We start from the raw sequence: 26,303 nt of genomic DNA on the forward strand, positions 1-26,303 counted from the left end.
ATATATCGATCGATTACCATATATTGGTCTCTTAAAGTGATCCCCAATTTGTTGGTCAGTTCCGACATACACTGATCATGACTGAATGAAAGGGAATGGACCACATGCCAATGTTTCAAAGTCATTATACCCATCAAAATGTTACTGTATTATATTACACCATTTTATTACATAATAATTGTTTTATTTCAAAAAATATTATTATAATTTTGTGTACTTTTATTTATTTCATAATATAAAATTGTCTTTTTCATAATTATGGCTATTGATATTTTTTTCACATGTACAACAATAAAAAAACTACCATTTTTAATTGTGTTTAATTAGTGCTGTCAATCGATTAAAAGAAACAAATTAATTGCAATTTTTTTCTGTAATTAATTGTGATTAATTGCACCTAACATTAAAGTTTTCATATATTTTTATACTGTAATTATTTCACATGGAATATCACAATATATGTAGAAAAAACATAAAGACAATATATCTTTATGCGGAAAGATATGATGCGGATCCGGATCTGAAACACATCCGATGTCCTCAACACTCTTTACGATCATGCAGCACAATCTAGAAGCAAGTCAGCCCCAACAGCAGTTCGGCTTTAGATAGCATTATTCAACCGAAATTGTAAACTGCCGTTTTATTGAAGATGTGAAAAAAATCCCTGAGTAGGAGTGATGTGGTGGGAGGTGTATTCCTTGACCTTAAAAAGCCTTTCGATACAATGAACCGCAGCCTGCTTTTAACTAAAATGTCATATGTTAATTTCTCTACCGAGGCAGTATATTGGTTTGCGTCAGTCAATCTAGCACAGTGTGTTAAAGTTACCCAGGAAGCATCATCGCTTTGGAACATCAAAATGGGAATACCACAGACTTTTATACTTGGTCCTTTGATGTTCAGTCTTTTTATAAATGACTCCCCATTAAACTGTGCAGGTGCCAGCTTCCATCTCTATGCAGATGACGCAGGTTTTTATGCACCAGCCAAGTCACCAGAGCTGGCTGCTGATGTACTGTCTACATGTAAGGTTGATGTCAGACAGTGTCTCGATCAAAATCAGTTGGTGCTAAATCCTACAAAGACAGTCTCCATGTGTTTTTCTATTAAGAAACTTGATTCAAACAAAAGATTTTAAATGAACTTACAAAATGTAAATATATTATTTCTGTTACAAACTTTAGATTGGTCTTAGATCTTCAGCTTAAATTTTCTAAACATATAAAGAAAATCTCTAAAATAATACAAAGCAATCTTAACTGTTTAAACTAATCAGAAAAGGCATTCCAAACCAGGCATGCTATGTTTTTTTCCACATATTTCATACTGCATGACAGTTTGGGTGCAAGCAGCTCAGTCTGCAACAAAACACATTGGTTCCCTCTATGATCAAGCAATACAAATTATGGATAAGAAGCCAATCCGCCATCATCACTGTTCACTTCCGCAAGGTACATACTTTATTAAGCTTTAAAAGCTTTAGTGATTCATTTTTTTCTAAAATAAATGTTTAAATGTATTCATAATTTAGCAACTGAGCCACTTAGTGCTTACAAATTATAGCACTACAAATTATAACTGCATAATACCGTACTGCAGGGCAAGCTTCGCTCGGACAGCCTTTTCTGTCAAGAGCTGTAAGCAATGGGATTCATTACCATCTGACAATAAGACTATATGACTTTAAAAATGCCACTTCTAGGCTTAAGTTGTGGCTACAGACTATGTAACAAATATGTAACCATTTTTAAATATTAGAATTGCATGTATGTGTTTTATAATGGCCAGCCAGGGACAGGAGTTGAAAATTAGCATTATAATCTCTATAATCAGCGCATCAGTTGCCGTAATTGTATTGTAGCTATCTGTCTGTTGTCAGTGTGTTTCACGGCTAGCCAAAGTTGTACTGCACAGTTGTACGACGAATAAGCATGAAAAAGGACGATTATGCTGCACGCACAAGCTTATGAACTCATTCCCCTCGTCAGGGTGGAGACGCCAGTGTTCTCCAGAACCAGAACGCATGTTCTCTGCTTTTCCTGCTTTTGCTTGAGGGTTGAATGTGACTGCATGTGCTCGCCGGCCGGCTCAGTTTGTAGGGCTTTTGTTCTGGAGGCAAAAAAACTCAGTGAGCAGAGTTTTGGATAGAATTTCTACCAAAAAGATCAATGTTTTTACCCAATTCATCAGTGTTATTGTAGTTTGCTATATTTTTGCCACTATATTTGTGGCGTCTTTATTTACATCTGGTCACTTCATGCATTTTTACTGATTTTCATTAGTTTCATTTACACTTGGCCACACAAATGTCTCCACAAAACAAAATAAATTTGATCTTCAATTCCCATGCTATATGCCAATTCAGTGGAGTTTTATGCCAACGAAAGCAACCGATCTGAGCTGCGTTTATTTATCATCAGCTAATTTCAAGTTCAAATACTACATAAGAACTGCATCAGCACCGTTAACTCACTACTTTTAATGAAGATTGAGTCTTGAGTCTCAGGATGTGATGTCAAACTTTCAGTTTCATTTGCAGCAGTTTGCACATCGGCTTGCTGGAGAGAAACTCTGCGACTAATCTGCGGTGAGCCACATCTGTGGAGAATGACTGTTGCAGTATTGCTGCGGTATCTGGCTATCGGGAGCCGGTATAACGCGCTCTGAAACCTTTGTTTTTACCATTTTGGTAGGAGTCAAATTTACATATGTGGCTTTAACAACAAGATGCATTTACACTTGTCAAGTTTGGTCTAGAATAGGTCTAACGGTGCTTGTCAATGACAAAATAATTAAGATGGCCAATCCAATCAAAGTAGGCGGGGTTTACATTCTCTTTTAACTCGTCCATAGTCTTCACATAGACAAGCAATTCAATCTATTGCTCTAATGCCATTGTGGGGATTCTTTTTTGTAAAATCACAAAACAAAATGCACACAAACCTGTCCATGCTCTTAATATACAATCATTGAACATCTTTAATTTTAATAAAGAAAAAATATATATATGAGGGTGGATTAGAACCTGTAACCTTCAACGCGGTTTACAAAAATTCTACCACCTGACTAGACTGGGTAAACCCAGCCTGATCCTCCGGCGATTTGATTTCACCCGGCAACTTGGTCTGGAAAACCTGCACATTTATTTCCACTGCTTCTATTACACTTTTGCAGGAACCAATCACAGACTGGCTTATCCACCTGGCGCGCTATTGGCGGGTTTAACACGACAGATAGAGAATCGATGGGTCGTTGCCATAGACAGTAAAAGAAATGGACACAGCGTTCCCATAGACTTCAACGGCGGAAAATGAAGTCAATCAGAGGCACTCACTTCCTGATGGCTGAGCGAACTGCGCAGCCTCAGACTGAGCTTGACGACGTATATGTGACGTAAGCAACCTGTCTGACAGCTGTAGGTCTTCTAGTAGTTGTGGAAAGGGAAATCTGAATCACGTTGTGTAAATGTTTTGTCCCGTTGCTTTTGGCTCACTCTGGGCTTCTTCCAATTCTTCTCCCTTGTATTTATCGGACTTTATGTCTCCACGTCCCCCCGACTGTCTCATAGACAGTTAAAGATTGTTTCTGAGCGTCTCTTCCTGTCTATACGGTAATTTCTCAACTCTGCGACAAGAGTCGTGTTGGTTATGACGCAATCATTAGCCTATTTTTACAAAACAGCTTCTACGGGGCGATAGTGTAAGATACACAAGGTAATGGAGCCTTTTATGCATTGTCGTGTTTCTTTATAAATAAACAATGGACAAATGGAGTCTTTAAACACCTCAGATGTAAAGTTATTCACTGTCAAAGTGACTCAAAAATGAATGGGAGTCAATGGGATGCTAACAGCAGGTGATGGCTTGGAATGCTTTCCGAGTGCTAGATTACCCCCTTGGTCGTTGCCCGTTGATCACGTCTCTTGTGATCTGATTGGTTGAAGTACTGTCCATTTGGGTATAGAGTTATTCGAATAATGCTTGTTTATCACACCTCTTGTGCAGTAGAACATACATAGCCAGACAACCACCAGACCACTAAGGAATTCGAATGTCAACAGCGGATCTATGTATTTACCGGTATTCACTTACGGGAAGAATCTTGAGACTAGTGATGTATTTGACGCAAGTTAATGCAAATATTATTTGCAAATAGTCCCAAAATGATTATTTCTCGACTAGAATTAGTCCTAGAATATTTTGTTCACTGTTCTGTTTCCTGATGCTTTATAAAAAATTTAAAAAAGTTTCCCCGCCAATGTTCAAGACATGGTTACGGCCTTGGATTTGAGTGATCAGATTTAAATCCATCTCGAAAGCGTTTTGGAGGGCTGGTCTTTTAGTTATCCGATCAGAGAAATCATATATGTAAATAGGCCCATAGATTTCAGATGAGCCACTCTTAAATTTCACTTAAAAATAGCAAACAAACTTGTTGGGAAGGTGTTGGAAGAACACACAATAAGATGCCTTTAATATAACGTTTACATTGTCAGTACAAATCCAATTAATTGTGTATCTAAATGATTACTGCAACTGTTCAGATCTGATGTGTGTGTTCTGTGGTGTTCTTTGTTTTCTGAAAAGTCTGTGTTGGTTTCTTTGGCAATGACATTGTTTTTATAGCTCTAAAAGGTTTTTTTTCAGTGTTTTCCTGTAATATTACAATGTGTAGCTGCGGCACTAGACTACTACACCTAATGAAGCCATGGCAGAAAAGTAGGAGATTGGCATGCGTGGCTTTTTTCGTTGTCTTCGGCCATTCTTAAAATTGTGTGTGAGGTGTGTGGTGGAGCAGGCCGACTCGTGTGGTATCACCTCATCACTGGACCGCGAAGATGTGGTGAAATCACACATCGACAACAACTCAACATAACACAACTTTGTTCCTGCAACAGCACCTGCCATTTATACATTTTATGTGGCATGAGAAAGTGACATAATTAAAAAAGGCACAGAAAAATCTGACTAATGAGAGCTGACAGACTGAAACGGATTTCCAGAAGTGAGATTTTTTTAAATAGGATTTCAACCCACATTAATGTTGTTTAAAGCTGGTTGGTAAAAATCAGATTTCATGTTTAATCATTTAGCGTGTTTTTTTCTTCTTCTTCTTTTTTCCGCTCACGCTTGCTAAATAAGATTGAATGTCAATCGGATATGCAAAAAATATATTTAAATTTGACATCAGAATTTATCTTGGTTAAAGCGGCTGTCCGTAACTTTTTGTGTTCAAGATTTACAAATATTATACAGTGACATTGTACAACATAAATCCATTTTCTAAACCATGTTTTTGTCTTACCCTGAATCATTATGGTACACTTATAATAAGTGTTTATATTGGGACTATTTCAGGCCAGACTGGTAGGTATCGCTGCGGAGGAGCACAGTCCCAGTGTGACTCGCCATAGACATAAACAGAGAGAAGTAGCTCCGGCTGCAATGTTCTTCCGCAAGACACGTGCAGTTCCTCTTTATTAACCGCTAGAGCGCAAAAAGTTACGGACTGCAGCTTTAAAAGGATGGGACTAATAACACATGTATCCAAAAAGTTTATTCTGGATATTTTGAAAAAAAGGGGACAAAAAAGAACCCCCCCTTTTTAACTATTTTTTTATTTTTATTAAAAACTACATTTGTAGCATTTAACATACATTTTGATAAAACAAAACAAATCTTTCCTTGTAGCTATGAGAGCCTTTTATGGACAATATAATATACATTATTTCATATAATAATACAGTTTATCTCACTTTGCCCATAAACTGGATGCCATTCTGACCACTCATGACAAATCTTGACAAAAAAAGTGTTTGGCATGGTAATGGATATGACAGTGTTGACCAATGATGGTCTTTGCTGAATAGATTTGCTATGCTACTACTGTTATTGCTGTTGCTGTATATATACATATACATACATATATATACATACATATATATATATATATAAATTTTTTTTTTTTTAAGTGTGACCTACCAAAACCATTTTTTGCTGATTCTGATTTTCTTTCTAATAACTACAGTAGAAAAACTAAAACAGATTGTGAACAACAACACAAATAAATGTAGAAGTATAAAGAGAGATAAACAGCTTTAAGTTTTTTAGCTGGGTCTAACAGTAATTTCTGTAGTATTTCTTACCTGATCACTAACCTAAAGTAATCAAATGTAAAATTAACACTGGATAGTCTTCATTGTAAACATTAAACACAGATTAATGCTTACAACTACAAAATTTATTCAGTCGAGAGCAGAGAGTGATTTTCTTTGTCAACATGTTCTTTTTCTTTGATCAACATGACAGACAGCGGCAGTAATATTGGACTGCTGCCATTTTAAGAGCTTATGCACGGATCAAATATACTGTAACACTACATGCAATCCTTGCCAAGACAGACATTTTGACAATCTTTGTGCATTTGCCTCTTATTTTGTACAGTACAGTAAGCCACTCATTTTGTAACTCAAAAGCAGTTTAAAAGGCAGCTTTATGTGCACGCCACTTACATAGATCAGGGGTGGAAGTGCTTTTGTTGAGGAAATTTGTAAAATTATACACAATACAAGCACTATTAAACTGGAGCAATGAGGTGAATGAGTGAGTGTGTGAGAGGAGGCGGGTGTGTGTCACTTCGCAGTCAGAGAGAAGAGAGCGAGAATGCAATGACTGACTGTACGGCTGGCAACAAAAAGGCATTGGTCTGGGCCAAGCACGCAGAATGTCCTTTGATTCTGGTCCATGGTCGGTCGATGAGTGCATCTCTAGCTGCTGCTGTAGCAGAGCAGGTCTGAGACTTTCTAATGCCAGTACATACAAAACATGCTGCTGTGAGCAAGTAAGACATGCTGCTGCTGTACATGAATTATCTGTAGCAGATTTATTGAGCTGGAGCTGAGGAAGGTGGAGGGTTTCTGAAAGCGCTGCATCTGCTTCAGACAATGCTTCAAATGTATTTGAAGGTTGAGCAGTGAGCTCATTGGCTACTTACATACATTTGTCTGTTGTTTAGGATAATATACCACTGCTTGTTTGCTCACCGAATTCTAAATTAATAATGAATAAAATAATAATGTCCACTTTACATGTGCGTCACATTGTCCCTTCTTGTCTAATTGGGTATTTCTTGGCCAGAATAAGCAGCAAAACGGAACCATTTTTTTTTTTTTTTTTTTGGAAAGGCAAAAGTCTTGCACAGCAAAACCAGCTGTGAAGTGATGAGAGAGTGTTTAGCATGTTTAGCTCAGCTCTCTCCCACACACATCTGCATTCCTCTGAATCACAAACCAAATGCATCCACTATGCTTCACTGTCCATAACTATACGTCTGATTTTGCTTGTTTTCCGTTTTTTAAAGAAAGACTATATTATTTTATGTTGATAGCAAAGGAAATGTGCACACTAGGCACATTATTCGTATTGGTGAAAGGAGCGTTTTTTTTTTTTTTTTTCGCCGTATGTCTTTGAAATATTGCTGAACCTGAAGTAACGGTCCTTAGATTAGAGACATGGCAGAATAATAACACAGTAGAGCACTGGACATGGTAATAAAAATGGAAAGTTAATGCTCTCGTGTAAAGCTAAATACTGTTTTTGAAGCACGATGACTCATGGGATGTTATTCAAGAAGGGAGTTTAGGATTGCTCTGTGACTCCTACATAGGATTATGGGATGGGATTTTAAGATGGGATGTGTCAAACACACTCACTCACTAGAGTTGGTTAAACTGGTTCTCCTGCTTCTAGCTAACGAAAATATACCGTAAGAATATATTTTTCTGCTGTTTTGCCACCTCTGCTCTGCCCAAAAATAAATAAAAACCTAAATATAATTTCTATTCAATTTAATAAATGAATTAAACAAAATCCTTGCATATATGATAATAAGGATATTGGGAGTTTTGTATTGTCAGTCTTTCACTTCTAGATTTTAGACCAATGTGGCTTAACCGTTCACATCATTTATATTCCAATAAACTGACATATGACCTCCTTTCTCTGTGTGTTTCTCTTTCTTTCCCCCAGTTTCTAACAAGCACCATTTTGTGGATGGCGGACTGCTTTACCAATTCAGAATGAATTTCCGGCGGCGGCGACGGCTGATGGAGCTTTTGAACGAGCGCTGTCGCACCATACCGGAGAACCATGACAGCCCTTTCTGTCTGCGCAAACAGGGCTCTGAGGGGGGAAACACCAGCTTCCTTTCAGGTTAGTACACGATCATAAAGGAAATCTACTGAATGCATGCACACTGGTGTTCATTACACCCAGTAGTTTATAACATTGATTTTTCAGGTTTAGAGGACACGACTGTAATCATTTGCAATGACAGGTAGATAATGAACTTATGGATGTGGTCTCATGTATTTGAATTTTCTGTTGATGTTGCATGTGTAGTTCATGAAGTTAGGACAGCAAAAATCAATTTCAGTGTTGTAGTAAGGAAGTTGCTGAAATGACACCCTCGTTTTGAGTGCGTCATCTTTGAAGTTATAATTTGAAATGTCATATCTGTGTACAAACATCTAATCAGCTGAAAGAATATTAATTGTTGTTCATTTATTAAAATTTTAATCATATTCAATAATTAATACATTTATAATAATCAGAGTTATTACATGATATGCAAGTAAAATAAACAAATAAATGTACAGTGAATTTTAAAAAAATCCAGGAATTGATATAAACTTTTTTTTTCTCACTAGCTACCAGGGTTTTTGACCATTTTCACAAAAATGTAATGGCCTATAGAATATTTAGTTTTAATATCTGAGCATGCAATATATCAAAAGAAAGAGCTGACCCTCTTCTTTAAAAAAAACAAAAAACAAACTTTTTATTCTAGCTTCATGCATCATTTTTTTATCAACACTTGAATATGAGTTAGTTTCATAAAAAAGTAACATTTTGAATAAAAAAGCTGAGAAAATCATGTTTCTGTGAAAGACTGTATCCAGATCAGATTCGGAATTTTGATTAAACACAGATGGAGTAGATTGAGTCTATCAACACCCCTAATGCTCACACAGTCCTGTAGCTCGTCCTGAGTCCACATTTCCTTCACTAACATTAGATAGTTTTGATTTATATGATGTTTAATGTTGATGATCACAATATTTTACATTAAGCATCTGCTTACATACGATCGCTTGTTTTACTCTGTCTTCCTCGTGTGTGTTTTGATCAGGAGATTCAGTACTCATTCAGAAGATTCGTAATAGCGCCCCCTAGCGCCTAACAGTGAAAACACAGAAACACGGAAAATTCTGTGTTTGGCGGGGAAGCATTTACTCACAAATAACGGAAAATTCTGTGTTTGGCTGGGAAAGAGATAAGGGCTCTGCCCCAGTGACAAGTTATTGTATCCCTTAAGGTACAATTTTGACATCCTGTTTCTCTGTGTGCATATAGATATTTTTTAACATTATCTCATAATTTGGTAGCAGGTATATTAGGCTGCTGTCACTTTAAGACCTGACACACGGATCCATTATGCTGTTATGCATGCGTTTTCTTTCTAAACTCTGTTTACCTTAAAACGTTCCCTTAAAACCAGGCACGTGCAGAGGGGACGGATTTGGGGGCTCGAGCCCCTGCTCTTTTTCAAACTTTATAAAAAAAAGTTTTTTCTTTTGTTGAAATTATTCTGCTCATTGTTTCAATAAAATGCAAATGATAAGTTTGTATCGGTATCATATACATAATTGTGACCAAACTGTCTGCTTACAACAGCAGTTGGGAACCTCTAGTCTCGCGATATGTCATTCAGTGAATGCCTGTGGCTCCATGGCAGGAAAACCAAGCCAGTTATGGTTGGATATGATTGGTTCACGTGATAAATCCCGCCTCATCCTGAATGAAAGACTAATAAAAAGTAAACAGCTCAACCATTTGGATATCACCGCTTTGTCACGTCAAAATCAAACATGAAATGCACTGAAAACATGATGTCTGTGGGCTTTTAGCGAGCGGTTAACTTGGGGAAATTAAATATTTCATTTTGTTTCATGACAGACAGTGTTTACCGAGCTTGATCTAAATAAGCTGACTATTAAAAATAAAAGCTGAACGTTAGTTTATGAATAAAGTGTATTGTTTTAAATTGTTACTGCCTTTAGTTATTATTTTGAAACAAATGTGTAAAAACACTAATTTGATTAAATGTATACTTGGTTTTAATAAATAGAATATTACATAGTGCAAAAATTTTAAATGGAATTGTATTTGGTCTTTTTTTATGTAGTACAATTTTTATTTGATCAAGAACGATATAAAGTTGATATGTAAAAATAAATTCTGAGGACTTTGCCTCCTCATTTTAAAACACCACCGCACACCACTAGATATACTGTATGCCCATTTTTTTTTACATTTGAGCCCATGCTCCAGAGGAACTTTGCACGTCCCTGTTTAAAACATCACTGACTGTGTTTTCATGAATTCTCGCCAAGCCTGGCATTTTGACATTATTTTATGTGTACTTGACTGTTTAAGTGCAATGTGTAAAGTGCAAGTGTTTCAGTATCGATATGTATCGAAAAATCAACATTTCCGACAATGCTATTGCTGTTAGTTTATTATTTCAGATGCCTTTTCAAAAGTCTACAATTGAAAGATGTGTTATAATATTCAACCCACCAAAGTGGCTAGTAGGTGTGACTGTGTTAATGTCAAGCCCTGCATCAGTTTTGCCTGACAAAGGCCCCTAAATAAAGATAATTCATTGCCAGGCGAGTCAACTGTGACAGATGAGTAAAGAACTTACATTACAAAAAGCTTTCAGTGGCTCTCAGTCCACAGCAGTCCATTGACAGTTGTCATGTTCTCACATTCTGTCATTGCTTGTGTGCGCTTACTAGAGCTCTCAGGTGGAAGTTTGCATAGTTTGTGTGTGTGCTGAAAGTAATGCATGTTCAAATAGGGAAGGTTGTAGTTTCTTATCTGCACAGATGTTTCCAGATCTCTTTGGGAGAGTTAGTCTGCTGAATCTGTCGTATCATCAGTTTTTTTGTGATGAGTATGTGAAAGGTGAACATGTCAAGCAACACACAACATGCCTTCTTTGCCCGATTTTCCTCTATTTGGTCTAGTTATACTCCATTTGAGTTATTTTGTATTCATCATTATTATAAATGTAACCTTGTTTAGTTTTAGCTTTAATTTGGATTCATGCAGTAGTGTTTTGGAACACAGTTTATACTAGATCAAGCTGCAATTTAGCCTTTATCACATTGAATAATGTATTACAGTAAATGTAAATTTGTTTGAAATCAGTTGTTCAGTTGTTCGTAGATTCTGTATCACAGCGTCATGAGTCAGTAGAGGAAATGAGCTCAGGGTGTCTTGGGACTGGGCCTCTCTGGTTCCTCTTCTGAAAGCTAAATAAAATATGTGGTGTGTGTACTGTGTGTATGGAATGTTTTTTTGTTTTTAACTTGTGCAAGTGCGTGCATTTATGTTTCAGGTAGATTAGTATTTTCTGTGTTTGTTTGCACAATAATATAATCAGTGATTTTTTTTGTTTTGTTCGGATGACAATATAATACATTTTTACAGTGATATTATTCAAAAAGATTATTCTAAAAAAATAAAATTAAGATGAGAATAAAGTGATGTATTGTCTTATTTTAATTAAATGCAAAAAAAAAGAAGCAAACAAATAGATTAATCAGCTTCCCATTTTCAAATAAATAACTGGTTATTTGATTGAGGTTTAAAAATGCTTACAAATTCAACTACATTTGTAAGCATAAATTAAATAAACATTATGAAATATGACTTTGAAAATGTATTCACTTATATGCCTTTTTGTTTGTGAATATGATCAATTGATTTATTTATTTCTTTGCATTCCAATCCTAGTTTAAGGCACAATTGTAAGATTTTTACAATTGTGCATTAATAGATATAATAATAGACATTAATAGACATATACAGCTCAGGAAAAAAATAAGAGACCACTTAACATTGAGAAATCCATGTTAAGTGGTCTCTTAATTTTTTCCAGAGCTGTAAAGCATTAATAGACATTAGTAAATATTATACAATTTTACCGAAGTAGGTTATATATTTTGTTGACTTGTGTACTTAAATTATCCCAAATGTTTCCAAGAATGCTACATTTTAGCAAGGACACAGACTGTGTCCATAGCCTATCAATGTCATCCTTATATCCAATGTTTGCCTTAATTTCCCTTTTATTTTACCCTGCCTATATCAATCTAGCTTACGGCAATGTGGAACAAGTGTCTCATAGTAGCTACAGAGTGAATGCAGAGAGTCGCATTATAACCTAACTGTCAACACTCAGATGTATCTAATAGGGCTGCTATTGACACAAATTTCACGATTCAATTCAATTTCAATTCACAAGCTTTTGATTCGATTACGATTCAAATAAATATTGATTATTGTGGATATATATCAGATACAGTACAGTAAAAAAAAAATCTTAACTACTGCATTACTATATGGTTAACATTGACTGATTTAAATACAAAAATAAATTACACTCATTGGTGTTTTTTATAATAATAAAGTTATAATTCTAACTTTACAATTACATTATCATATTTCTACTCCAAATAGTTTTTTGAAATATAAACATTTAAAAGGTGAGAGTTTTTTTTTCTTCTAGCTGACTAATGAGTTTATGGTCACCGAATGGTTTTTCTGAGGTAGATGTGTTATTACATGCCATTGTTTACAAGCTGTTTTACTGACGTCTTTCCACAAATTACATGTGACGTGATAAAGATTTCAGTGCGGTGTACTAATCTTTTAACATACCTTAATGTTGATTCATGCTTATTTCATGCTGTAACTGGTATTAAAGCAGAGGAGATGATCAGTTCACGTGCGCTCCACGCTGCTGCTTCTGTTGAGATGAGCTGTCCTGCACTACTATGATCTGTCATACCACATTAAACAGCGGCAAATGTTTTTTTTTATTTCGTAATAAAATGGACATAATTTAAAATCTGCGACTTTGTATCTTTTCAAAAGTAACAAAGCACAAAGATTATTGCGATTTATTGAAAGGGAGGGGCTCTACAAAGTTACGTTCATTCATCAGCTGAAAACAGGATAGGCTAATAGATTCTCAAGATTTAAGAATTTTTATTGGTTCGTATAAATACTAAAATCGAGAAATCAGTATTTTTTTTAACCAGCTGTGATAAAACAGCGCTACATTCCTCGCTAGCAGCAAAAATTACATATTGTGCCTTTAAGGACTGAAATGCAAAAGAAATGCAAAGATATGTATTTTTTAATAATAAAAAGCTTTCTTTTAATGTTAGGTTTAGTGTTTAGCTTGTGTAATTAGCTTTATATAAAGCTATTGGTTTATGGTATGTTCATTTAACTAACTAAACAGTTGCATATGTGTTCATGATGTTATTTGCCAATTGCCATACAGTATATTTTCATCAAAAGGAGAACTCTAACAGATGTGATGCCTCCCTCCAGACTGTTATTTCAGTTGGTTAATGCATGGATGTGTAGACACCATAATGCTATCTAAACTCAGGCACTATTGGATGTGTGAATGTTGTTTTCTGCAGGCAGAAGTGTTGCGTATTTAATTTAACAGTTGATCTCTATTCACTCTTCCACTTCCTCTTATCCAGTCTCTATCTAACCTTGTTTGTCTTTCTTCTCAGTAAGTCCCACTAAGGAGATAAAGGTGGTGTCAGCGGTACGGCGGAGCAGTATGAGCAGTAGTTGTGGCAGCAGCGGTTACTATAGCAGCAGCCCCACACTCAGCAGCAGCCCTCCTGTGCTCTGCAACCCCAAGTCTGGTAAGAAAAGCCTCCTTCTGTGCCCAAAAGACCCCAAATACATCCTTTCAACATAAAAAATGACACACACCATCTTTAAATGAACAAATCGGTTAAATTTAGATTTCTTGTTTTCTTTTAGCTTCCTAACCTTCACATTATCATTAGCATACCAGCTAGCGTTAGCAACTATTCTGCCCTGTTTTTATAATAATATGGCCTCATTTAAAAAAGTTTTATAGCTCCAAAATATTGCGTTGCTATAGCTTTCTCGAAACTAGTTTAGTGTTTCATGATCGTTTAAAAGGTAGTTCACCCAAAAATGTAAAATCTGTCATCATTCGGCTCGGAGGCATACAAGGACGAGAGATCACCAGACCTCTTGATTTTACGTTGAGTTGTGTTTATGTTTTGTTATTTGTGTGCGTGGCAGATGCCCGTGAGGGGCCGCGTTATTTCGTTTTGTTTGGTTAAGTCTTTTAAATGTTTGCCGGTTCTCGAAAAACGATCAAAACGATCCGGTCCTCCTTCTTCTGTGATGTTGAGTGGTGCAAGATAAAAAAATAAAGCATTTTAATTGGAATGATTTAAGCGTGTGTGATTTATTGCGGCCACGAACGGGCAAATATTAACGGGCCTGGGATGGACCCGTGCAGGACTCTGGTATGACGTAAGACCTGGCTCTGTTGTGGCTCTTAGCATGTGGAAAAGCAAACGGTTCTTAGAAGGCTCTCAAGTCGAACCAACTTAGAACTGACACTAGCACTGGCTCAGAACTAGCACCCGGTTCATTCTGGTGGAAAAGGGGTATTTGTGTGGTCTTAGGTTTTTTTTTTTTTTTTCTCCATAATTAATTGCTATTGCTTTCTTTGTTTTGGTGTGTTACTGTTCCTTTAACAGAACACACTGTGTGGAGAGTGTCGTTTATCTGCTGCAGATACAGTAGACGTCTGCTATGTTTTTTAAGACCTCGTCAGAAGTTTGTGTGCTTTCAGGCCATAAATCCACATCAGCCTGTTCTCCCTCTGTTCTGTTTGGCCATTCTTCACTGTAATTCTGCTTGTTGACAGTAATTCTGCAAGGCGTCGACAATGTAGTTCCCATGAACTTTTCCACCCTTCTAACAGGGATTCTCCTTGTTAACCAGTAGGATGAGATAACAAGATTATAGTCAAAGGTATAGTTCACCCAGTATAGTTCAAGATTAAATTGGTTTCCTTGGTAGTGCAACAGTTGAGAACCATGTTCTACATTTAAACATTGAAGTCCAAAGCTTACTTTAGTTTTGATGTGAGCACACACAAACAGCCTTTCAAAAGCGCTTTTCACACTTTACTTAACCCTTGTGTTCTAAAACCCTGCCGGTTACCTTGTGTAAAGGAATGTTTCACACTTGTAATTTAGTAACGGTCTTAGCACCGATATTTTTTACTGGGGGTTATGAAACCCTGCTCTGCTTTTGCGGTATTATGCTGTGTCCTAAACGAACGCAACACTAAAAAAAATGTCAATTTAAAGAGACATTTAGTCTGAAAAGTACTTTCAGGATAACCTCTGTGGTATGTTGTATTGACAGCTAGTGGTCAAAATATGTACTGCAGTCCATATTCAAAATATTGGAGATCGTTGTTTGCCCCCTCCCTCCTCAGACTCAACGGTCATGTGGGTTGCCAGTAAGGATGTTATTTAATTATTTAAAGTTATTTAATGGAATTAATCAGTAATCAAGTAATTGTCGATAGTGTGTTTAATCTGTAAAACTTATCGATCATCGATTAAACTTTTGTTTTGTGCAAATGCAAGTTTGTGTAAGTTGTAATATCATGTTTATATTGAGTAGGCCATTGTGTATCTGCTTTATCTCATATATAATGCATTTGGTTAAGAATTAACACAATAATAAAGTGTGCCGGTCGTCCTTTTCAGCTTCAGCATGCAGCTCAAACAGCAATGCACAAATAAAAATGTGATTATTTAATAAGTAATTTTAATTAAATGATCAATCACATCGACTCATTTTACAATCCTACTAGCCCTTCATTTTGATTAAAAACACTTCTCATTCATTTTGTGAGGAACATGGTGTTTTGAGTAGCATTTGCATACCCTGTCAAGCTGTCAGCTATAAGCCACTGCTGTAGACGCATATTGCAGTATTTAGGCTAATGATTAATAGATTCATTGATTGTTAATTTAAACGATGAATCGATCATGGGAATTTGTGTAAATTGACGTTCCTAGTTCTCAGCATGAGGACACACAACAGGGTGGTTGGGTGGTTGGCGACGTAAGCCACACAGTAAGTTGTGAGTTGATTTAGCTGCATTTTAATAATCTCTCATGCATAGAGATTTTTAGATGGATGCTGAGGCTTTTTAGGTTGGGTAGAATCTGAGATCTCTGACCCAGTTTGTTTGCTGGCTTCCATGGCTGCTGCAATACATTTGTGTTTTTTGCCAACTGTCAATCTTTGGTGTTGAAATACTATTGGGTAAACTGTGCATTATCACATTCTGGCATGGAACGCACATTTCAAAGTAGAATAACTAGCTGTAGCATGAATTTATGATTGTTTCCTAAATATCTGCAAATGTATTATGGTATTTTTATGCTTTAGTAAAGTGAAAAACTTACATATGGCCCCTTTACAAATGATTTTTTTTGTGTGTGTTCCTCGATAAAAGAAGAACAATTCTTAGGTTTAGAATGACATGAAGGTGAGTATGGTGACAGAATTTCCATTTTTGGGCGAACTATCCCTTTTTTCACAGTTTATTTAAGCACCTGAAATTGTCACCCTGATTTCTTGAAGATATTTTCCATCACTGCCTCGTGATTTTACAAATAATTTGAAGAAGAAATAATTGGAACTGGGTGTAACATGCATTTTCTTATTTTACTGTGTCTCGATCTGTTTTTTTTCTCACTCGTTCTCCCTTTTGAGTGTGTTTATGTGGAGTAGTAAACTCGCTGACCCATAAAAACTCAGGCTGAGAGCAGTCGTAGTACACGCGTAGTGTGTGTGTGTGTGAGTGAGAGAGAGAGAGAGAGAGAGAGAGAGAGAGAGAGAGAGAGAGAGAGAGAGAGAGAGAGAGAGAGAGAGAGAGTCTGGCAAGAACACACAGTCCCCTTCAGGAAAGGCAAGGAGCACAGCCAGCAGGCAGAGCGAGACAGACAGAGGAACATTTTATACACGCACTCAGACTCATCCTCTTCCACCACCAAATTAGAACATTGGCCTCCATGACGATCCTAGGCGAGTCTGAAGCATGCCTGCAATGAAGCATTCCACACCTACCACATGACTCAGCCTTCATTTCACCACAGCACAACTCCCCACTTCATATTCTGCCCCGGGACAGTTGAAACCCACTGTTGAAACCAGACCGTTTTTTTCTCCAAGATGCAATCTGTCATCGGAGTATTAAACGTTATACCATGTTGTACATTTTGATTTTGAGAAGGAAATAGGCTGCTTTTCCAGCCTTTTTTTTGCTTGTGTGTTTTTACCAGCGTGTAAAGAGACAAGCATGCTGGGTTTGGCAGGGCCATTGCCTGCCTCTGATTGGTCAATTTGCTCATCCAATCCTGGGATTGCTTAGCTCTCCACCCAAAATCGATGAAACCAAAATCAACAAAAAGAGAAAAAGTGAATAAGAGAGATTGAGAGAAAAATAGTGAGGCCTGACCATCTACTTGTACTTTTTTTTTTTTTCAAATTCAATTTAATTCAGTTATTTGTATAGCTGACAAAACATATCGTTTCAAAGATGTTTACAGAAAATGCATGTGTCTTTATAAATATTCATTTTCTTTCTTTCTTTCTTTCTTTCTTTCTTTCTTTCTTTCTTTCTTTCTTTCTATCTCACACACACACACACACACACACACACACACACACACACACACACACACACACACACACACACACACACACACACATTGGTCTATGTGGTTTACAGGGACTCTCCATAGGCGTAATGGTTTTTATACTGTACAAACCGTATTTTCTATCCCCTTACACTGCCCCTGCCCCTAAACCTACCCATCACAGGAAACATTCTGCATTTTTACTTTCTCAAAAAAACATAATTTAGTATGTTTTTAAGGCCGTTTGAATTATGAGGACATTTGATATGTCCTCATAAACCACATTTATAGTGTAATACCAGTGTAATACCCATGTAGTTATACAAATTTGTGTCCTCATAAACCACATAAACAGACACACACACACACACACACACACACACACACACACACACACACACACACACACACACAATCCTTCCTGCTTTTCATACATGTATAGAGTGACTTTGTTGGGGAATGGAAAGGCCTCTCTATCCAGAATATGCATGCATACAGTAAATATTCTTTAAAGGGAAAGTTCACCCCAAAATAAACATCTACTGTTGTTTACTCACCAAACAAGAATACAGCCCCCAAATTTGACAAAACAAACACCAAGAAGTAGCCTAGTCTGTATCAGTTATTATTTTCAATATTTTTCTTTTATTTTTTACATTGCTATTGTTCATTGTTTTTATTTTATTTCTGATATTACACGTTTCATTCTGATAATTTTATTCATGTGACATCTCTTTTTAACAGTAAAAAACATGCTATATTTCTTCTTTTATAAATAAATGTTTAATGTATTTTTTTTTTATAATGCACATACAATTAAAACGTATCTCCTTGCTATCGCCACTAACCTGCTTACTCAGTTGTACTACCTGTTGTAAGGAAATATTTTCAGTGAAATGCTTTTCAAAACAATTTTAAAGTCTTACTGACCTCACACACACTTTTTTGAAAGCACTAGTCATTTTAGAAACTATATATATTTTTTCTATATAGTTTCTATAGTCCAGCCAATCAGGAGCCAGTCAATAGCTGCGCATTTGGATCCTGGATTGTGACCAAGTGGTTCAGAGTTGGTCTCAATTATTACATTACTGATGAAGAGATCAAACTGATTAGAACCACTCATGTGCTAAATTAGTCCATCACAGGATGCCACAGCCTCATTACTTCTCTCTCTCTTTCTCTGAAGAAACACATGTTTGCTTTCAGGATCCCTTTGCGTCCATTTTTTAATGAAGGAGTAAATGACATCATGAGGAGTAAAATAAATAGTGAATCAAACTCAGTGTTGTTGCGGTGAATAGATAAACTGATCCTTTTACACCATGTGTTGAATAGTCATGTTTTACTGTCATGAAAATGGACCTAGAGTTCCCGACTGAGGAACACTGTGTGTTTATTTTTACAGTGTTGAAGAGACAAGTGAGCCCAGAGGAACTTCAGGCTCCTGGTGGACCTTACATAAAGAAGACATTCACAGTAAGTCACCCCCCCCCCCCCCACACACACACACACACACGCAAACACACACACACGCACACACACACACACACACACAAGCATGCCAAATGTGCACAGACTCCAAGCTCTAATTGCATAATTGACTATGTTTGGTTCAGAGAATCCATTTACAGGCAGGAAAAAGTTCAAGACTAAAATTAGCAAGAGGATGTTTTCCCTCAAATGCTTTTGGAGAAGATTCTAGCCAAGAGCAATTTATGTATCTATATCTACACATATATATGACAGTATGAAGATAAAATAGAGCTAAAATAAATAAATACATCTATTTGACATTATACAAGTTTATGCAATGCATTACACATTCATTACTATAAAACTAAATAAATCCAATTAAAAGAAGAAAATTAAGTTTTCTGAACTATAACTTAGTAAATTCATGTGCTTGAATCTGTGTGTTTGCAGATTGTGGGAGATGCTGTGGGCTGGGGATTCGTGGTGAGAGGAAGTAAACCCTGCCACATCCAGGCTGTGGATCCCGGCGGACCTGCTGCAGCAGCGGGAATGAAGGTACTCATCCTGCAAACATTTATTATAGTGAGAAAATGTCCATATTTTATTATCTTGTTCTGAAGTGATGCACAAATATTGAAACTTTGGAGACAAAAAAAAAGCCAATAAATATTTTCATATGTATTGGCAACAAGCATAAAACAAACTATAAAGGCTTAACTAGTTTTTTTTTTTGCTAGTTTCAGCCAGACGCAGTTTTCATTTTCACATCCAGAGCCACGTTGTTTAAATATCAAATGCATTTGCGCCCATTTGTGCACCTATGAGCGTGGTGGTCTGAAAACCAGGTGTTTTCAGGTGCATCGTTGGCATGTTGCTATTCTGAGGCAACTGAAATAGACTGGGCCACTGACCAATGGAAACCTGGTCTAAAGTCGATGCCACAATATTTTTTTGTTATTTAAAGAGCGCATTAGTAACATTCTTCTATAGGCAGGTCCACAATGCACGTACACTCTGCTTATTACACACACAGGGATGCGCAGCAGCAGCACACACATTTTTAAAAATGAAACATTGAAATGTAAAAGATTATTGTGTACATAAATATAAAAGTACATGTCATAATGGATAGTCATTGCATATATCAGAATTAGCCTACCTATTTGCAGTAATGACGAGTAAGCAGGCGTTTCTTCACGAGTAGATCCGTTTCCTCGTTAGAGAAGCTTTCAGTTTTTTCGCTTGCAAATTCCCACAACTGGCTTTTAAAGGTCCCGTTCTTCGTGTGTTTTCGAAGCTTTGATTATGTTTACAGTGTGCAATATAACATGAGTTCATGTTTCGTGTGTAAAACAACACAGTATTTTTCACACAATTGACTTATCTGTACAGCGCTGTTTTCTCTGCCCTAAAAACGGCCTGATGATTTCCTTGTTCTATGAACAGTGTTGTGCAAGTTACTTCTAAACTGTAATATAGTATAGATTACTTATTACTGCTATTTAAAAGTAATTCTTTACATTACAATATTACTGTCTCAGAATTGTCATGCGTTACATTTCTCCTGTGTTACTTTTGAGTTACTTTCACCAAAATAACTACAGAAGTAGCTCTAAACATTCTAAGATGTAGGCTACCAAAGAGCATTTTACATCCAGTAGAAGGAAATATGATGAACCATAATGACTGTGGGCTAGGCTAACAATAGAGAATTGGCTCAAGACAATGCAAGAAATCATGACAGACAGAATCACAAACGATCCAATTCTGTTATAAGTATGTAGAGGTAAAGTGATTATCTGGCAATATCTGGGAATAGCTTCTGTTCATAGACACAACAGAACTATGTGTAAACTCTAAGTTATGACAATGCGCATTTGTTCTTTTCTTATTGTTGCGACATCGATATAATTTCGGTTTTAGACAAAGGTTGCATTTGACTGCATTTACATTTGACTATTAGCCTACGTTCTTGTCCTTATCTGTGATAAACTCTAAGCAATGCGCATCCATCTCGCGAATGTACAGTAGAGATGTGACGGTGGGGACATTTTCCCACCGGTTAATCGAAGTGTGATGTGACAACACCGGCAATAACAGGAACATGCGCACTGCTGCTCAGGCATTAATAACTGGAGCGGATGCAAAGTGAGTGCTTTCAATGAATTCCTATGAAAGTTATGCTTCCATATGAACTGAAAACGCGCCACTGCGCGCACACCGTGAATGACAGCTCATCAGTAAATGCACGCTCTGTGCGGCCAAGCAGATTTTAGTTTCAGTTTAAAATTAGCCTATTATTCTTAATGAAAAACACAACACGATGACAAACTCCCTTTATTAGGCACTTTTACATTTCACTTTGAAACCAAATCTTCCGCGATCATCTGTCAGCTCAAGATCTGTCTCCTGCTGCGACGCTCGTTCGGATCATGCTTATAGCAGACACCTTCAGTTTTTAATTGAACGGCCTGTTCTCTAACTGAACTAAATTACTTTGTTACTATAAAAAAATCAAAACCACGGTGTGCAGTAGTCGTATTCTGTCATCTTCACCCAAGTGTTTAGTTTGGCTCAGCAGCGCGCGCCTCGTCTCTCGTCCGTTCTTTGACGCGCTTGCCGTTGTGCTATTCTTTTAAACGACAGAGCCTTTAAACCTTCTTTAGCCACTTTTCCACTGGCCAGTGCGAGCACAGAGGCTGAAATCACTTCTGTAAAATCCGCCCTAAACACGCACTGGACTATGTCACACAATAGGCAGTACAAATGTACACCAGCAAAAGGGAGATGAATAAAGTAAATCGCTATACAAATATATCAGAAGCTGTCATTTAGTCTTTATTTACTAACCTAGGACACCACACGCGGCTATTGACTGACCACGAACAGGTAATAACTTGCATTTTTCATTCGTTAATGTATCGCTATTAGGGGTGTAACGATTCGTTTTAACAACGATTCAATTCGGCTGAAATAAAACAGTCACACTGATTTAAATATTTGGCTAAAAAGTTACTGAATTGATTTCAAGTCACTGAATCGTTTCAGATCATATCGTTTTAAATGAACCAATATCGTCCTTAAATCGTATCGACAACCTTAAATCGTGTACGAATCGAATCGTTGTGAAACGAATCGTTACACCCCTAATCGCTATTTTTTTTCCTTTTCCGTTCCGCAAGCGTTACTGGAAATGTACAGAGTAAAATATTACTGAAAATTCATTAGTAATGCCTTACTACTGCGTTACATCAAAAAGTAATTTTACTGTAATGTATTACTTTTGTAATGCGTCACTCCCAACACTGTCTATGAAGTCCCTCCTTCAGAAACAGATAACGAGTTCTGATTGGGCCAGCGCTTCCCGTGTTGTGATTGGACAGCAGCTTAGCGCACTTTGCCCGGAAAGGTCCCGCCTCTAACCATAACGGGGAGATGCAAGCGCTGAATGCGCGCTCTTCTCCATGTGGGAGAGCAACAAGACCACGCCCCCTATTTTGCGTGTTCTTGTGGGTGGAGGGTTAGACAACAAACGGTTCTAGTGACGTCATTCATGAAGGAAGTGCAGGGCTGTAGTCCAAACTGGCCGTTCGCTGTAGGCTTTGAAAGGGAACTTCTGTTAAATAAAATATCTGGCTTGGCATTGAACTTTGAGCTTTACAATTTTACAGGTATTATTTATGCTCTAACAGCAACATTACACACTAACTAAAGTTTGAAAGATGGAATCGCGAAGAACACCCATGACTCATTAAGAGAATAGGGACACAACCCTTTTAGACCATAAGCTGGGCGCGAGAACCATTTTTCCCATTGTTAAACTAGCAGAAGTGAATTCGGACACGCCCTAAGTGCACTTGCGCTTTAGATAATGCGCTTAGATCATTAAAATAGGGCCTAATGAGCCCCAATGGCTCTCAATTAGAGCATGCTTTAGTTCCATTTTCCACCGCAGATTTACATTGGGAATTTGTGGAGCGCTGTAGAGCTGGGGAGTGCTGCCACGCCTAGTATCATATTAAAACAGCCTGCCAAAGCCATGTTAAATTTGTATATATCGTGCTCACTTTACGCTAGAAAATAGTTGTTTCAGAATGCTGAACACATTTACAACTTATTATTGATTCAGTTTATATAGAGGTCTATGTTTTGAATGAATATTGTACATGCATAACTACATTATTGACAATAGACAATGAGCTTGCTAAAATTTCTCTGATCATATCTTTAAAACTGTTCTTCAAGAAACAGCACTCTTAAAGGGTTAGAGTTGTGCCATAATATATTGCCAAGTTAAAGCTAGATTATGATCCAAGATAGAGATGATAGAGATTACTAAATACCCAACCTCATCAACCCACCCAGTCATTCAGGTTTGACCTTAGGCACAGTACACTGAGTGGAGCAATCATAATGTCCTCAAGTCCACTCAGAATATAGTCCTTTTGCCAGATTTGTTTTTATGCGGATCCACGCTACGATACATAATGCCTACTGAAAGTGTGTCAAAAGTGTGTCCATCCTCCTCCTTTAAACAGTCATGACCCTAATTCTCAGCAATAATGAACCATTACGGTTATGCAGCTTAAAAAAAACAAAACTATTCCCTCAGCGTCTGAATGCTTATTACATAAGGTCATGTTGACAGACTGAGCTTATGTGCTCAGTGTGTTTCTGGGGTAAAAGCATTGTGCTATTTAAAGACCACCTCTGAGATGAGCCTAGCTCCCAGATCTTTTTATTATAATGAACGTTATGAATGTAGAAAATCATACCAAATAAGTAAACAATATTGTGAAATTATTTGCTATTATGTTAATAACATTTTTGCATTTAGTATTTAATATAATTTAATAAGTTGATGTTTAGCCATTTTAAAATTATTTAGCAATTCTGAAAAATGTATTGAAATAAATAAACACTTCAGTTTCTAAAAAGGTTTATTAACTTCTGAAATCTGTGTTAGAAGTTTGAGGTCGATTCATTCCCAAATTAATTTTTAATTGTTTATATAAATCGGTCTCTAAAAGTGAATGTTTGGATGTTGTTAGACCTGAAGAGCAACAAAATGCTATGATTGTTTTTTTTTAAATATATATTTTTAAACACTTAAGAAAAGTATATTATATTATATTATATTATATTATATTATATTATATTATATTATTATATTTATATTTTATTATAAACAAAGACTACCCCATAAAAGTAATTCAGCGAACCTATTAGCAGAATTTAATAAAATGCATGTTTGCCAGCTTTAATTGCAAACATGGTATTATAATAATGATGATCATTACATCAACTTAATATTGTGTGAAATTAAAACGTACATCTGCATTTTTTTTTGTTAGATTAAAGCTGCAGTCCGTAACTTTTTGCGCTCTAGTGGTTAATAAACAGAACTGCATGCATCTTGCAGGAGAACATTGCAGCCGGAGCTACTTCTCTCTGTTTATGTCTCCGCAGCGGTACCTACCAGTCTGGCCTGAAATAGTCCCAATATAAACACTTATTATAAGTGTACCATAATGATTCAGGGTAAGACAAAAACACGGTTTGGAAAATGGATTCATGTTGTACATTCTCATTATATAATTTTTGTAAATCTTGAACACAAAAAAAGTTACGGACAGCAGCTTTAAGACATAAAAACTTAATGAAATTTGCTACCGCTCCATTTATGTGTAAATTATGTTGGAATGTGTGAATTAATTATAGTTGAAAGAACCGATCAGTTTTTCTTAGTAAACCTAGAAAATTGGTATGCCCCAAATTAAGTTCCTATAACTCGTGTAGTTTGTTGGTTGAACATAATTTCATTAGACGTTGTCAAAAAGCTTGATGTATACTTTTTGTCGTCAAACCAAGACATTTCTTTTTAAGGTGTACCTCTTAGCGCAGATATTACAAATTCTGGTGTTGTACACATTCACCAGCGTACAGTACAAATGATGGATGATTTAAGCATATGTTGACAATTAAGCAAAATGGCAAGCTTTCAGATGTTGTTTATTTATCATTTGATGCTGATAACAGTGTGACTCATTTCAGATGGTAGATCCATTATGGGTTTACCAGGAAGGACATAAAGGCAATTACGTTATTCATTTGCAGAACCTCTCTGAGAGTTATTATAGCTGATTTTACAAAGAACTCCTCTACAGTTGTCCTAAAAGGTGTAATTGTGTCATGTTACTGCACTGAGAGAGATTACAGTCTGTTTATTGTGTCATATATGTGGTTTATATGCTCCATACTCATTATGTTGTTTTTCAAGACTTTTATGTCTGTATCAAAGTACAAAAAGGGTGTAACAGTTGTGAGTAAACATGCAACTGCAAATGTTTAGCCTCATTACCGTTTTCTCCTGCTCATCTCTACAGGTGTGCCAGTTTGTGGTGGCAGTTAATGGAATGAATGTGCTGAGTCTGGACTACAGAACTGTCAGCAGCCTCATCCTCACTGGTCCCAGAACAGTGGTCATGGAGGTTATGGAGGAAGGGGAATACTGAAGACGAGCTCACGGCCGCTCTTCATGTTTTTCTGTTCTTCTGTTTCTCTGGACGTTCCTCAGTGAGTGTTTAATGGAATGTTCAGAGAAGTGAACTCTCGATTCCGTTCATCATTTTGATTCAAACCCATTTGTTTAAAGAGCATGACACTAATCTGTGCCTCCCATTGGCTCCACATTGACTGTTACCGGTCCATGTCAGCTGAGACTGTAACTGGACAGATTATTATGGGTAAAGCATCTGCCAAATATAATTTGTAGTAGAATTGCAGCATTTCAAACACTCTTGGAAGGTAGGTTTGCAGAACCAATGCCAAACTAATGTGTGCCATTCAGGTGAGAGCATTCAGTGCTCTTTTTCGACTGTTTCTTTATTCAGAGTCAGGCTATGACCTTTTGAGAGTAAAGAAATGCAACATTGTGTCAGTTTTTTTTTTTTTTTTTGAATAATTGAGTGTGGTTAGTTTTAAATAACTATTTTATATCCCTGTTGTGCTTGTTGGGTATAGTAAAATTATATATATATATATATATATATATATATATATATATATATATATATATATATATATATATATATACATATATATATATATATATATATATATATATATATATATATATATATATATATATATATACATATATATATATATA

The 26,303-nt window shown here is 36.5% G+C and overlaps 1 protein-coding gene across 2 annotated transcripts in view; it reads left to right on the top strand.

The window, feature by feature from the left end:
- The window catches only part of deptor (DEP domain containing MTOR-interacting protein), a 41,171-nt gene extending 15,104 nt beyond the window's left edge, over window positions 1-26,067 (top strand). For both annotated transcript variants that reach the window (XM_067449016.1, XM_067449015.1), the window contains 5 exons: window positions 8,031-8,213; window positions 13,670-13,807; window positions 19,065-19,135; window positions 19,583-19,687; window positions 25,519-26,067. In XM_067449016.1, coding sequence (XP_067305117.1) covers window positions 8,031-8,213; window positions 13,670-13,807; window positions 19,065-19,135; window positions 19,583-19,687; window positions 25,519-25,647 — 626 coding nt within the window. In that variant the 3' untranslated portion in view covers window positions 25,648-26,067. The remainder of the gene's footprint in view (window positions 1-8,030; window positions 8,214-13,669; window positions 13,808-19,064; window positions 19,136-19,582; window positions 19,688-25,518) is intronic.
- Window positions 26,068-26,303: the final 236 nt, after the last annotated feature.

This window comes from Pseudorasbora parva, chromosome 7, assembly GCF_024679245.1.
Source record: "Pseudorasbora parva isolate DD20220531a chromosome 7, ASM2467924v1, whole genome shotgun sequence".
Taxonomy (NCBI): domain Eukaryota; kingdom Metazoa; phylum Chordata; class Actinopteri; order Cypriniformes; family Gobionidae; genus Pseudorasbora; species Pseudorasbora parva.